General features: G+C 37.1%; 1 protein-coding gene across 1 annotated transcript; it reads right to left on the reverse strand.

Annotated features, from left to right (window-relative positions):
* Positions 1-3,430: 3,430 nt before the first annotated feature.
* Positions 3,431-10,419, reverse strand: LOC106060875 (integrator complex subunit 6-like). Its single transcript, XM_056012820.1, has 19 exons — positions 10,158-10,419; positions 9,948-10,025; positions 9,046-9,195; positions 8,828-8,917; positions 8,538-8,724; positions 7,870-8,037; positions 7,563-7,765; positions 7,298-7,450; positions 7,068-7,200; positions 6,861-6,955; positions 6,657-6,767; positions 6,475-6,554; positions 6,221-6,373; positions 6,022-6,125; positions 5,767-5,906; positions 5,568-5,673; positions 5,379-5,480; positions 5,000-5,296; positions 3,431-4,737 (listed from the first exon to the last, which is right to left on the reverse strand). The coding sequence occupies exons 1-19, from the start codon at positions 10,266-10,268 to the stop codon at positions 4,535-4,537; spliced, it is 2,664 nt and encodes an 887-aa protein (XP_055868795.1). The 5' UTR covers positions 10,269-10,419; the 3' UTR covers positions 3,431-4,534.
* Positions 10,420-12,591: the final 2,172 nt, after the last annotated feature.

The following is a 12,591-nucleotide window of genomic DNA, read 5'->3' on the forward strand; positions in this document are numbered from 1 at the left end:
AATATGCATCCTCTGTTTGGGGCCCCTCAACTCAAGAAAACAATAAAAATGGAAGACACAAAATATAGCAGTGAGAGTCATAACAAACGAATAGTCACATTTGACTAATTTAGAAAGCCTTCAGGATAGAAGAATTAAAAGTAAAGTAGCAATTATACATAAAACACTGAACCATAATCTTCAAATACATAGACAAAATTTAATAAAATACTCAGAAAGACACAAAGATAAAGGCACATTCCTCGTTCCATATGCTAGGACAAATTAGTACAAATGCTCTTTCTTCCCTAGCGTTATTAGAGCAGGGAATGGGTTGCCTGAGCTAGCCAGGAAAACTAGTGACTTGGCAGAATTTAGGTCATTGGTTAATATACATGACGCGTAAGACGTAATCATCTTTTTTTTTTTTTTTTGAAGTAACGTCTGTATCATATAAGATAAGATACGCTTAGAACTTTATGCAAAATAATTACACACGTAATATTACTGTCACGTGGTCTCGGAGGCTCTCACAGCACCACTCTTCTTTCTTTTAGCTATCCAGAGAAAAAGTGTTAAAACGTCAGATAGCTAGAAGCAGTCAGGAGTTTGTATAGGTATCATTTGTTAAAATAAATGTATAAACAGATGATACTTCAGCCAGACCAGAACTGATCTAAAAACGTGTTGTCTACATTGATACCCCTCCCCATTGTGCCTCTTTGTTTTCAAAAAAAGAAAAAAAAACGAAGGCACATTTCTTGTTGCATATGCTAGGAACTAGGACAAATTAGTACGAATACTCATTCCCAAATGCCATTAGGAAATCAGCCAGAAAAACCAGCGACTTGTCAGAGTTGAAGTCACTCATTAACATGCACGACTAGATTGACCTAGGGTCACGTGTAGAACGTAATCATCTTTTTTGAAGTAACATCTGTATTTTATAAGATAAGATAGATGCCGAAGTTTGTCTCTCGAAGTCGGTCGGAGTGCCACCTATACTGGGCCTCAGTTCGACTACTTTTCCTGATAAGCTAAACACTGTCAAGGAAGTTAATTGAACGTCACTCTTAACCAGCCAAAAAAAAAAAAGAAATGAAGCTATAATTTGAACACTCAATGAAATGGCAGTTGATCTTAGTCATATCAACTTTATTTCTGCTACCGGTATGCAATCGCGAGTTTGTTGTCAACTACGATTGAAGACCTAAAGTGAAAGTCTACAGCCTCCTCTAGATTCAAATTATTGTGTGCTGTTGTTGTTAGTTCGTCCATCGTGGTTAGATGATGACCACTTTGTCATCCAGGGGGGGCTGAGGGCTTTGCAGTGGGGTTTTATGCCTCCTCATGTGACTGGTGTAGGCCTATTTTGTGCTACATAGCTCATCAACGCGTCCTTTATTTTGTACGCCGGATACACCAAGAAGCTTGCTTTACAGATTTTCCCGCCATGTATGCAAATCCCATATCGTGCTCTTACATTTAACGCACAACTCCCGACACTGGTAGGCGAGTGTTTAGAGAGTAGGCCTGACATGTATAGCCTTCTAATACTGTATCGGACTGAATAGCCCTGACACATTCAGAGATACAGTGAGAAAAGAAAACGGAATAGGCCTTCAAACATTTCCAGTTAAGATATTAGAAGCGTATCTTATCTTATAAAATACAGACGTTGCTTCAAAAAGAGATGATTACGTCCTACATGTTGACCAATGACTTAAATTCTACCAAGTCACTGGTTTTCCTGGCTGACCCAGGCAACCCATTTCATGCTCTAATAGCACCATAGGGCTTTATTTCATTCCCGAGGATAAATTTCAAGCTAATTGCAAGTTAAGCGCCAATTAAAATTAGGAGGTCAAAGGAAGAAAAAAAGACTAGGGTTAGAAACAAATTCATTTCTTAAGCGGTGGCTTGTATCGAGGGGCTGCTACCCTAAATGTCTTGTGTCACACCTTTCCGGCGTTCCTGCAGATTGAAAGATCATTAGACTACATCCTAGCCCAAACCTCCTGCAAGACGGCCCCGTGGGGGGGGGGGGGGGAGAGGTTTGAACTTGAGCCTTCGTGACGACAATCTTAAAATATCGCGCACGCGTCAGTAATGGGCGTACTATTCGGAAGATATCTTCGTGTTAAGTTAGACGTCTTGTCGCGGGCGGGACGTGTACGCAAAAATCGTCAACATAACGTTCCGACTAAAGGAAGTCGAAATTATTCCAGATATCTCTAGAGAACCATTTACAAAGGCCCTTAGTTCAAGTAGGCGTTTAGAATTTAAGTTTATGACATTGTAATTTTAATTGGTTAATGTTAAAATATGAACTTTTTTTTTTTTTGGGGGGGGGGGGGCGCGTCCCTTTCATTAATTGACCAGTCTCTTCCCCAACAGGACCTCACGTTGGTGTAAGTTATACATAGTGAAGTGGGTCAAGAACCCTCTAAGCAAAGACAATATAATTTTATCCTGAAAGTTGAATCCACTATTAACAATACCAGAACGACTATAGTCCACAAATATTCAGAAAATACCAGTTTTACAGACTCCCAGTATCCTCTCTTGTATGGACCGGCTTCCAGTGGTATCGACTGGGCTTTGAGACATTGGCTTCCAAAGGTGTGATGCATAGGGCCGTGCCCCTTCTGTTCCAACTTTACATGTAGACTAAGAGCGACCATCGTTATTAACTACAAGGTAATCTTAATATATTAAAGTCCTAAATCATGCTAGTGGCTTATAATACCGTACATAAAAAAAAAATATATGTTCAGGTCGAATTGTGAATGTCTTGTTCCACTTCAAAACCATTTGTATAAAGAAAACACTAAAGACAATCCGATTTTTAATCCAGTTCACTCCCTTTACTACTTAACCCAGATACTATTATACAAAATCCCGTTTACGTTCAATAAAATACAGGAAGAAAACAAAAAAAGCTAAGCTGAAACGAATCTAGACTTGGTATTCTCTAGCTAGATTTCTCAAAGAACTAAGCAATGACCTATAGCCAGTGTTCAAAATACGTTTTTCGAAAAAAAAAAAAAAAAGGTATCGACTTCATTCTAGGTTTAAATAAAAATTGTATGCGTACTATCTACCAAAAGAAAGAGCCCCCAGTATTTTTTAAATTCACCTTTGGAATGCTTAAATTAGGCTAAACTGTGTGTGTGAATTTTCTATAATTTGTAGGCTTGACATCACAATAAAGAAACACTTGAGCTTGTTACCATCAGACTTGTATGCTTCAGGTGTTCTCCAAAAAACATTACATTCTGGGTAGAGGGCAGCAGGTTTAGTTTTAAACTCTTGACGGCTCTCCAAAGTGCATACTGACATCCAGACAGGCATGAAGCCCTCATAAGATGGCAAACATTCAGTACCGGTATATCAACAATGTTCTATTTGTGTAGAACACTGTATCAAATAACTGACACATGCAGCCAAATAGTTTTCAAAATATTTTTTTTTATTAAAACAAAGTAAAAAAAAAAAAAAATAGCACTGGTACTTTAGGTACTGCTGTAGGAGGTTTTGCTTACAAAGTGGAACTACAACAGTTCTGAATCCATCCTGGACTTCTGGATAGAAATAGCCTATGTTGTCAACTAAATCTACACCTGAAAAGTTGAATGGTATAAGACCCAGAAAGAAAAAAAACCTACAGTATTAAAAATGTAAGCAAATAGTTATGCCTTTTAATCACTACCTCTGGGAATGGGTACCAGTGTCTACTGAACAAACTGAATTCAACGATGGCTCATTAACACAAAGAGAAAAGCTCAACATATGTACTAAGTAAATATCACAGATAATATCAAATGCTAAGCAGCACTTGGTCACTGAAGTTGTTGGGCAGAACAACACAGCTCTGTTGTTCTGTGGCACAGGCTGACTAGCTAGAGTCAGGTAATGGCTATACATCATATCACTGTCATCCCTGGGCTTAGAAGTTGGAATCAAACTTCAAGAAGTTCTGATCTCACGAGGATTTCAGACTACTCTCTACAAGACTGAATACATTTTGCAAATACATGCAACTAGCCTCATCTTAAGATCATATCTCCATTTGACTGAGAAGCATTGTATCCCCTCAGGTATATCCGCTGTGTTGAGAGTTGAGAAACTTGTCCACGTCTCTATCCCAACAAGGTGACAATCCAACTTGACAGAAAGCGACCAGCGCTTTAACATTCCTCTATCCTTGTATCTTGCCTACAGTTACACAACCTGGACCCTTCGTTGACAAGTGAAACAAATCCAATACAAATCACAGCTTGCCTCAGACACTTGTACATACCAGATGAGCTGGTAGGGAACAAATGTAATTCACTTCTACAGTTATTGACCAGCCAAAGCAGGAATCCATTGTGCACAGCTACAGCTCTTGCCATGTGAGACCTACTTCAGGACCGATTAGACAACTTGATTTGTTTGGCCCTTCTAAACAAGACCATTTGGCCAGGACTTGCAGGAGATATGAATGCTTGCAGTGTTTCACATCACACAAAGTGAGTGTGTAAGGCATTGGTGTTGGCGTGTTGTCCTAGCATCAACTGAAAGATGACTTGGAGAATGTGTTGTTCACTTTGGTAATGTTCCCATTGTAAAGAGTATGCATGAACTTTTCCAAATCTTGGACAAGTGATTTTCTCTTAAACCTCCGAGCTTCAGAAATGATTTCTTTGACAAACTCAGCGTGAACTTTCACCCCTCCCTGTACAGTCTTTAGCTGCTCAAACAATTTCTTAAAATCTGTGGATAGAAAAACAAATACTTTATGTTGAGACAACTTTTAAATGTGAATCAGTTTGTGAGGGGAAAAAAAAAATATAGGAAAGGGGACATAACTATCAAACTTATAACTAACTATATGATGCACATATTACACATTGCTACCTAACAAATGTTTGCATTACTCTATATTTAAAAAATTGAAGGCAATTAGAAAGAAAAGTGTCACGACACTCTCAATTTAATGACTACTTTGAGATATTAGATTTAGTAAGATACTTACTTTTGCCTGGTTTCTTAACTTCTTTGGTTATCAACCTTTTTAATTGCCGGTTGAAACTCCAAACCTGCTGCTCCTTTTTGTTGCCAATAAAACTGTCAGTCAGTATGTCAGTCAGTCTGTCCTCGACAAGAGCATTAACCCCAGTGTGATCAGAGAGGCCATTCTCACTTGGAGTTGTGTTGGTGCTTGGCTGAGAAGAGTTCACATGATTTAACACAGAGGAACTATCTTCATTGTCACTAGACAAGCTGGCAGAGTCATCATCTGAATCTGTAATTATCTGTAACGGTGTTTCATCTGACAAACAAACAAAATGGATTATGCATAGTGGAAACAGAAGCGAAAAAACTCTAAAAACTAAGAAGAAGAAAATTCTTACCTTCAAATTCAGAATCTGACACAGATGATGGTGCTGGACTAGCAGGTGGTGTGATGGAAGAAACAGATGGTCGTCTATAAGGTATGTCTCGAGGCAATGGACCTTAAACAAAAAAATATTTTTAATTAAATTTAGCTGGCAATGCTATGCCAGTACCACTTCATTTAAGGTACTTGTGATATATTTTACCTGGCTTTCTTTTACGATGTGGAGAATTGGGGGGACTTTCTGGTGCTGATCTTTTTCTTGGGGAATTTCCTATCACAATAGCTTCTTCAGCTTCATCAACTGTCAGCTTTAAAAAAATATTTAAATTGTTAATTTAAAGTCCACAATAAAGTAATAAGCAAAGAACAATGACAGTCTCATCATAACATTGACAAACTACCTGTTTGTTCACTTTGAATGGATTGCCAAACATATGTAGCCTGGTGGGTGTGCTCTCTAACTCCCTGAGGGCTGGCGGCTGTTTCTTTAACACTTCTTGATAATTGCCCATCTGACTGATAGGAACCCGGTGCCTTTCATCTACAGAGATGGATTAATCATTGAAGTAAAAGGCATTCATTTATAAAAGCAAGACCAATAGTTATTTATAAAGGAAAACCAATAATCATTTTTTCTCTTTAAGCTAAATGTTTACCAAGGTCAATAAGAGATTCAGAATTGATGGATGTTCTCAAGAAGTTGTTTCTCATTCGGCTGATCTGATCAATCAGACTTTTTCGAGGTATATCATATGGATTTCTGAAAGACATGAGGTAGATGGTGACTACACTTTTAATAGGAAGGAAGATGCTAGTTGACTTAACACAAGTATAAGCTGTTATCAATAAATATACCTATAAAACTGTGGTTTTACATCTAAGTCTTCAACGGCCAATGTAAAACCACTGTAGTCATGCTGAAGTTCTTGCTTCAGACTTGCAATATTTCCTCCCAGATTGGCCAGCAACTGATTAAAATCTTTCCTCTGAAGTATTGATGTTTTGCTCCTATACCAAATATAAAGCAGTTTTTTTTGTTAAATTACATTTTGAATTACAAAATCAAGAAGAATAAACATTTAGTAAGACTAAGCCATTTGAAGACGAACCTCGAGTTCACTTTAATCCCTTCATGCCGAGATGGCTTTTGTCCAATTGAGGCATTCAGTCTGTCCATCTCTATTCTGGCCTAGAAATTTTCAAATAGTTTGATTAAAATGTTGGTTAAGATTTTTTTTAATTGTAATTCTGATCAGTCAAATCTATTTTCAAGCCATTCACGTGAACTCACCTGATTCTTCAACTTTTTCAGATAGGTTATAACACTGTAACTAAGGCAATTGTCCATATTGTCAGAAACTAGATTCGGTGCACCCATTCGAGCTAAAGCTCTGCGAAGATTCTGAAGAGGGGAGGGGGAAAAAATCAGCTTTAGAAGTTAATTGCACAAATGAGTGATAACGAATTATTAAAACCAAACAGGTGTTATACTCACTGGTGCATAATACCCTGGCATAGTTTTCAGATAATTCTCAAACCTCTGTCGCCATTGCTGATTGGGCTTTAAATTGTGAACTTTGAACAGTTCATCTGTGAAAAACATTTGATTTATTAGCAACAGAGCAAAATATTGAGACACATCCAACACAATCATTCTGTCAACTAAAAATAATTGAAAAAAATAAAATAAACATAGCTTTACCTAACAAAGGCAATAAAACAGGGTAATTGTAAGGCATCACAAAGAGATTAACTGTTGTCAGAGAACTGCTGGCCTTCAAATAGCCAAATGGATGATAGATCTCACTAAACTTTGAGCTATTGGCAACAAAAACCTGAAAAGGACAAATACATTGTTAATACAATATAGTATTTCAGAAAAAAAATCCAACTGAAGCCAAGGTGTACACAACTGGTAACTATATCACACACCTGCCAGCAAGTATTGGGCTGCCTTCTCTCCAGTATATACTGTGTCAGCGGTGAGGGCTCCAACTCATACTTATCAAATGGTAAATTCTCTATCACCAGTGGGTCCGAAGGTTGGCAGGAAAACTGAACAATGGGATGAGCTGTACGAGGGGGCTAAAAAAAATAAGTTTGTTAGCTGAATTCAAATTTTAAAACTAAATAAATACCAAGATGTAAAAGAGAACTACAATGTAAAATTCATTTCATTATTTTCTGTTTTATTTACCAGTGTTGGACTTGTGATATCTGGCCAGTAACCTTCAGGTATTGGCCAGTGGCCAGTACAGTGACCTTTTTGTGCTGAGCGAGGCACATAAATTAGTTTACGACAGCTGTGCCATGCTGTGGACTGGGGTTGGTTTAGATGGTTGGCAGTCTTTTTATCTTCAGCGCCATCAATCTGTATTGGTCGATTGATATCCAGGTTTTCTAATGGAAAATAAGTAACAGATAAATTAGTTGCACAAAAACAAACACAATTTTAATAAAAAGCTGGTGAAGTTTGATTCATTTTTTTCACCCTCAAGATTTACCTTTAGCACTTCCATTCCCTTCTGGGTCCATACGAATCGAGTCATTAATTGGTGGCGGGTCAGGGCCAAACTTCTCAAAATTGATGACAACTCCACACTGGACTTTTTGTACAAGAGACTCGACTGCAGCATTTAGCATCTTCTGGCTATACACTGCATATGATCTTCCTGAAGAAAAAAAAATTATCAAAATTCACTAATCAAATAATAATAATAATGTACAACATTTTTTTTAAATGTTGTCACAAATATTCTAATATTCATACGCATCTTAGATGCTGACTGCAGATTTCGAGAAAAGAATCCTAGCAATGGAACTAAGATGCTACAGAAAGATCCTACGTGTCACAAAGACTGCATCATGAATGAAGAGATTAGAAACAGGATTAATACAGCAATTGGACTCCAAGATGACCCGCTAACCACTGTCAAAAAACAAACTCAAAACCTTCCTTCAGGGGACAGAACCAGGAAGAAGAGGAAGAAAGGAAGTGATGGGGAGACATCAAGAATGGACAGGCCTGTCATTGAATGAAATTCTAAGGCAAAGGACAAAGAAGAATGGAGAAAGACAGTTGACAGATCTTGTGTGGTGCCCCAACGGTTCAACAGACTAAGGAGTAGGTGAAGACACCTGCAATTCCAAAAAAAAAAAAAAAGGTTCTCACCTCCTGTTACTTCACACATGACATCAATGGCAGTGTTCTCTGCAGAGGGTATAAAGGGGAAGGCTGACACATCAGGTGGAACACTCGCAGGAAGCCTCATGACCACACTGAAGATTCTCTGGTCCCAGCGGAATGGTTCTTTAGTCAGCTCAGCTCCAGGTATACCAGAGTTCATAGGAAGATTCAACTAGATAAAACATAAGACCCAACATGTACTAAGATGCAATGTTCATAAAAAAAAGAAAAAAAAAGCCATTACTCTAGAAGCCCAATGTTTCCTATAACTTTACCTCTGTTTGTATTCCATTAGGCGTTGTCAAGTGTCCACCATCAGTTATCACAATGATAATTGTAGACTCGTTGTAAAATGGACTACGTCCCTATTTAGGTGGAGAAGAAAATGTCATTTATTAGTAAATGTGCTCTTTGATTTGTTATTAGCTGTTAAATGACTAAATAAAAAGACAATGTCCACAACCACTTGTGTTCTAAAAAAAAATGTAGTTACCTGACCATATGTATCTATGCCACTGGTCATTCTATTTAGATTGAGTAAATCAAAGGCATGTTTCAAAGATGGACCTAAAGATGACAATCCTGATGCTTTCAAGTTTTTAAGTTCCGAAGCAAAAGTCATGTGACTTTCTTTCCAGCCAGCCTAAGTAAAGGCAAAAAAAAATTTAGACTTCAAAAATGGACAACTAATTTGTTCTTATGTATATCTAATATGCAATGTTAAAAGAACCATTAAAAATATTAAGAATGCTATACAGTACCAGTTAAATAGCTTAATAGCTCATTGTATGTTTTTTTTTATAACTAGATCTATTATTTGTAGTAATTATCAATTGATAGCATTAATTTTAAGGAGTTTTTTCCAGGAATAGTAGCTACCACAATATTAATTAATGATGATGATATCTAAATGTAATCACATTACAACTTGAGTCTAGATATATCTATATATAATAAATATATATTAATAATATAACAGAGACAAGACTATTTTAGATTTTTAGTTCAAGTATTTTCTATGACACATTAGATTTTTTAAAAAGTATTTTCCTTTTAATAAATTAATGTATAGATTTTTCCTTTCAAAGAAGTGCTGTGCTATTGTAAACCACAAATCAGCTGGAGAAAATTTAGTCTGTGACCTATAACCTGGGCTACACACTTGACCTCGTTGCTGGGTTAAGATTTAACCCTACCCAGCATTCCCTGTATTGAGGGCAAAATGGCGACCACCATAGCAAACGGATAAATTGACAAGGGAAGATGTTACATTTTACTCAATGTCATGCAAAACAATGGGCCAAACACATCATTTTACGAGATTATATTTCGAAGAACTATCCGATAAACAACTTTAGTTTTTTTTTGTGGTCGGAAAGCGATGTTTCCTTTTACCTTCACATTCGCTGGAGGATCTTCGAAAGTCAGAAGCATGTAACGGTCCCATCTACTGCTCCCATCGCGGGATCGGCTCTAAAAGATGAGAAATGAAAAAGAAAAAAAATCACTAACCTGAACAAATTCAAACTTAAAATTTTTACAAAATTTAGTCTTAACACGTTTTGTCTTTCGTTATTTGTTTGTTTTGGTTCCATGTTTGTTTACCTTCATAAAATTTTCAACTGCTGCTTTGGCTACATCAATCAATGCTGTTCCTAAATAAGTACGTTGATTCATAGACGCACTAGTGTCTACAAGAAAGAGGATGATAGTCATTACGGTCAATTTAATTAATTAATGACCCTTAATTTGGTACCGACCGCGAATAAAAGCGGAATTTTCGCATTAATGCGACGATACCCTCCCTACTAGACTGACGCAGATCGACTGACTGCTACGAGGAGCAGCCAGCACGCCACGAAATTTTGCACACGTGACCCCATAGCAAAAATTGTTTTCATTGGCCGGTATTCTAAGCAGGGAGTATTGCTTTGTTGTTTTTATCAGGTCTTTACAATTTTGTACAAAGAAAAAATTCGATTTCATCTTTTTTATTTCTGGCTTGAGATTTACTATTTTTTTGAGAAATAAATCTAAACTACAGCATTCAAACAAAATAAAGAAAATTGGATAATAACTTTGAATTGCAACGCTCACAACAAAAGGGAGACCACATATCAATCAGGAAATGGCATCGGCGTTGTACTGTAAACACTAAGTACTATTAAGTTATCAATAACGTCCATCGTTTATTGACAATAAACACATTTTCTTAGTGCTAACCGCTATGCTGTTGTTTTTAAAGTTTTAATTTATAAAGTAGTTATTTATTTTGCGGCCTATCTTAATATTTAGGCCCAACATTAAGAATAGGCCTACTAACAATAATTTGAATTAATTAGATCTAGCTTAATATAATTTAGAATAGTGCACTTGTTAAAATTGCAGATATTTTTTTCTTCTAAATATTACATACTGAAAACTTACAGTTATGTTTCTAAATAAAACAGGCCTAAACATTGGGGGAAAAAATTCCTTTAATCGCTCTCACCAGATCTGTGAGATATTTTAATGTTACCATACTTTTAGGGTTTGTACAGTAAAAGGCTCTTACATATTTTTTTCTCCACTGAGCACACAGCACATTTCGCAAGTGGGCGACCGATTGATACTTTCTGTGGTTTAAACGAGGCTGCGACTACTGCTAGGATAACTACTGCTTTCTAAATTCGACTAGATATCGTCACCTCCTTAATAAATCTTATTAAAAATTATTATTAAAGCGTAATTCGTATTATTTTACTTTTACATGTTGAACTGGCATTGACTTTCTGTGTTCATAAAGGCTTTTCACATTTAGATCATGTATTTTTGTCACAGAAATATTAGTTTCATCTTAGGCTTGAAGACAGAAAAAAATGAAGCATTTGTAGGGACAATATTGAGATCTAGATCTATATGATAGATAGACATTAGTTTGTTTACCCTTGGGGCCTAGGAGGTTCTTGCATATTGTTGTAAAGCAAAAACAATAAGTAATTTGAAATAGGTGACTTCTGAGTCTAGTTATCGGTACTTCGGCAGCAAGGAAAACAAATTTGAGAGAGGGCATTTATTCTTTTTCTTCAGTAATGGGGGTCGAAAAGTAAACTTTAAAAAAAATGTGTGTGTGTGTATTTAGTGAACTATTCTGCTTTGTTAGTTCGTATATTTCAATATTTTACAAAGAATTACTTCAAGCACAAAATAAGCCCCATTAGGTAGTTTAGGATAGGAAACGAAAACTGGAGAAAAAAACCCAATCAAAACCAGTCTTCTACCTCGCGCCGCTCACACACGCCACAATTCACGTTGTTGCCTCTCTTTCATACCAAGACTGCCTGAGACATTCACGTAATCACCACCAGCAGACGTCTGCTTGCATCATTAGCTAACCACTTCACACACACACAGACTTAATTATTTTTCATTATTATTTATCACAGTCGTGCAGAAGGGGCCTACAAATACTTTTACAGCACCATTCATTGTGCTGTTATTTTGTACTACTTTGGTACCATGAACAAAATCACTGCTGTAGGATTATGGACAAAATCACTGCTTTGGTACCATGAACAAAATCACTGCTTTGGTACCATGAACAATATCACTGCTTTGGTTCCATGAACAAAATCGCCTTTCGAGGCGGACTGTTGTTTTCCGTAACGTAGCGCTACATCAAAGGTAGCCGCAGCGTCAAAGATGGATACCGTCTGCTCGCTGTCGTCGTCTGCTTGACCTTCACCTCGGTCTGAGATGTCAGGGTCTTTCAAAAGCATTTCAACTATCTGATGATCCGTTAAAATTTCATGATCGTTGTCTTCAGCTTAAAAATAAACTATGCTTATCACTAAATTAGGAGGCGCGGTGGCTGAGCGGTAAAGCGCTTGGCTTCCGAACCGAGGGTTCAAATCCTTGAGAAGACTGGGATTTTAAATTTCGGGATCTTGGGGCGCCTCTGAGTCCACCCAGTTCTAATGAGTACCTGACATTAGTAGGGTAAAAGTAAAGGTGGTTGGTCGTTGTGCTGGCCACATGATACCCTCGTTAACTTAGGCCA

The sequence above is a fragment of the Biomphalaria glabrata genome, chromosome 15 (genome assembly GCF_947242115.1).
Source record: "Biomphalaria glabrata chromosome 15, xgBioGlab47.1, whole genome shotgun sequence".
Taxonomy (NCBI): Eukaryota; Metazoa; Mollusca; class Gastropoda; family Planorbidae; genus Biomphalaria; species Biomphalaria glabrata.

Coding starts and splice junctions, on each gene's coding strand:
- LOC106060875 (XM_056012820.1), bottom strand. CDS start 10,268: ATGACTATCATCCTCTTTCTTGTAGACACTAGTGCGTCTATGAATCAA. Junction 9,196..9,947: donor ATCCTCCAGCGAATGTGAAG/GTAAAAGGAAAC, acceptor GCCTTTACTTAG/GCTGGCTGGAAAGAAAGTCA. Junction 5,297..5,378: donor GTCAGATTCTGAATTTGAAG/GTAAGAATTTTC, acceptor TTTGTTTGTCAG/ATGAAACACCGTTACAGATA.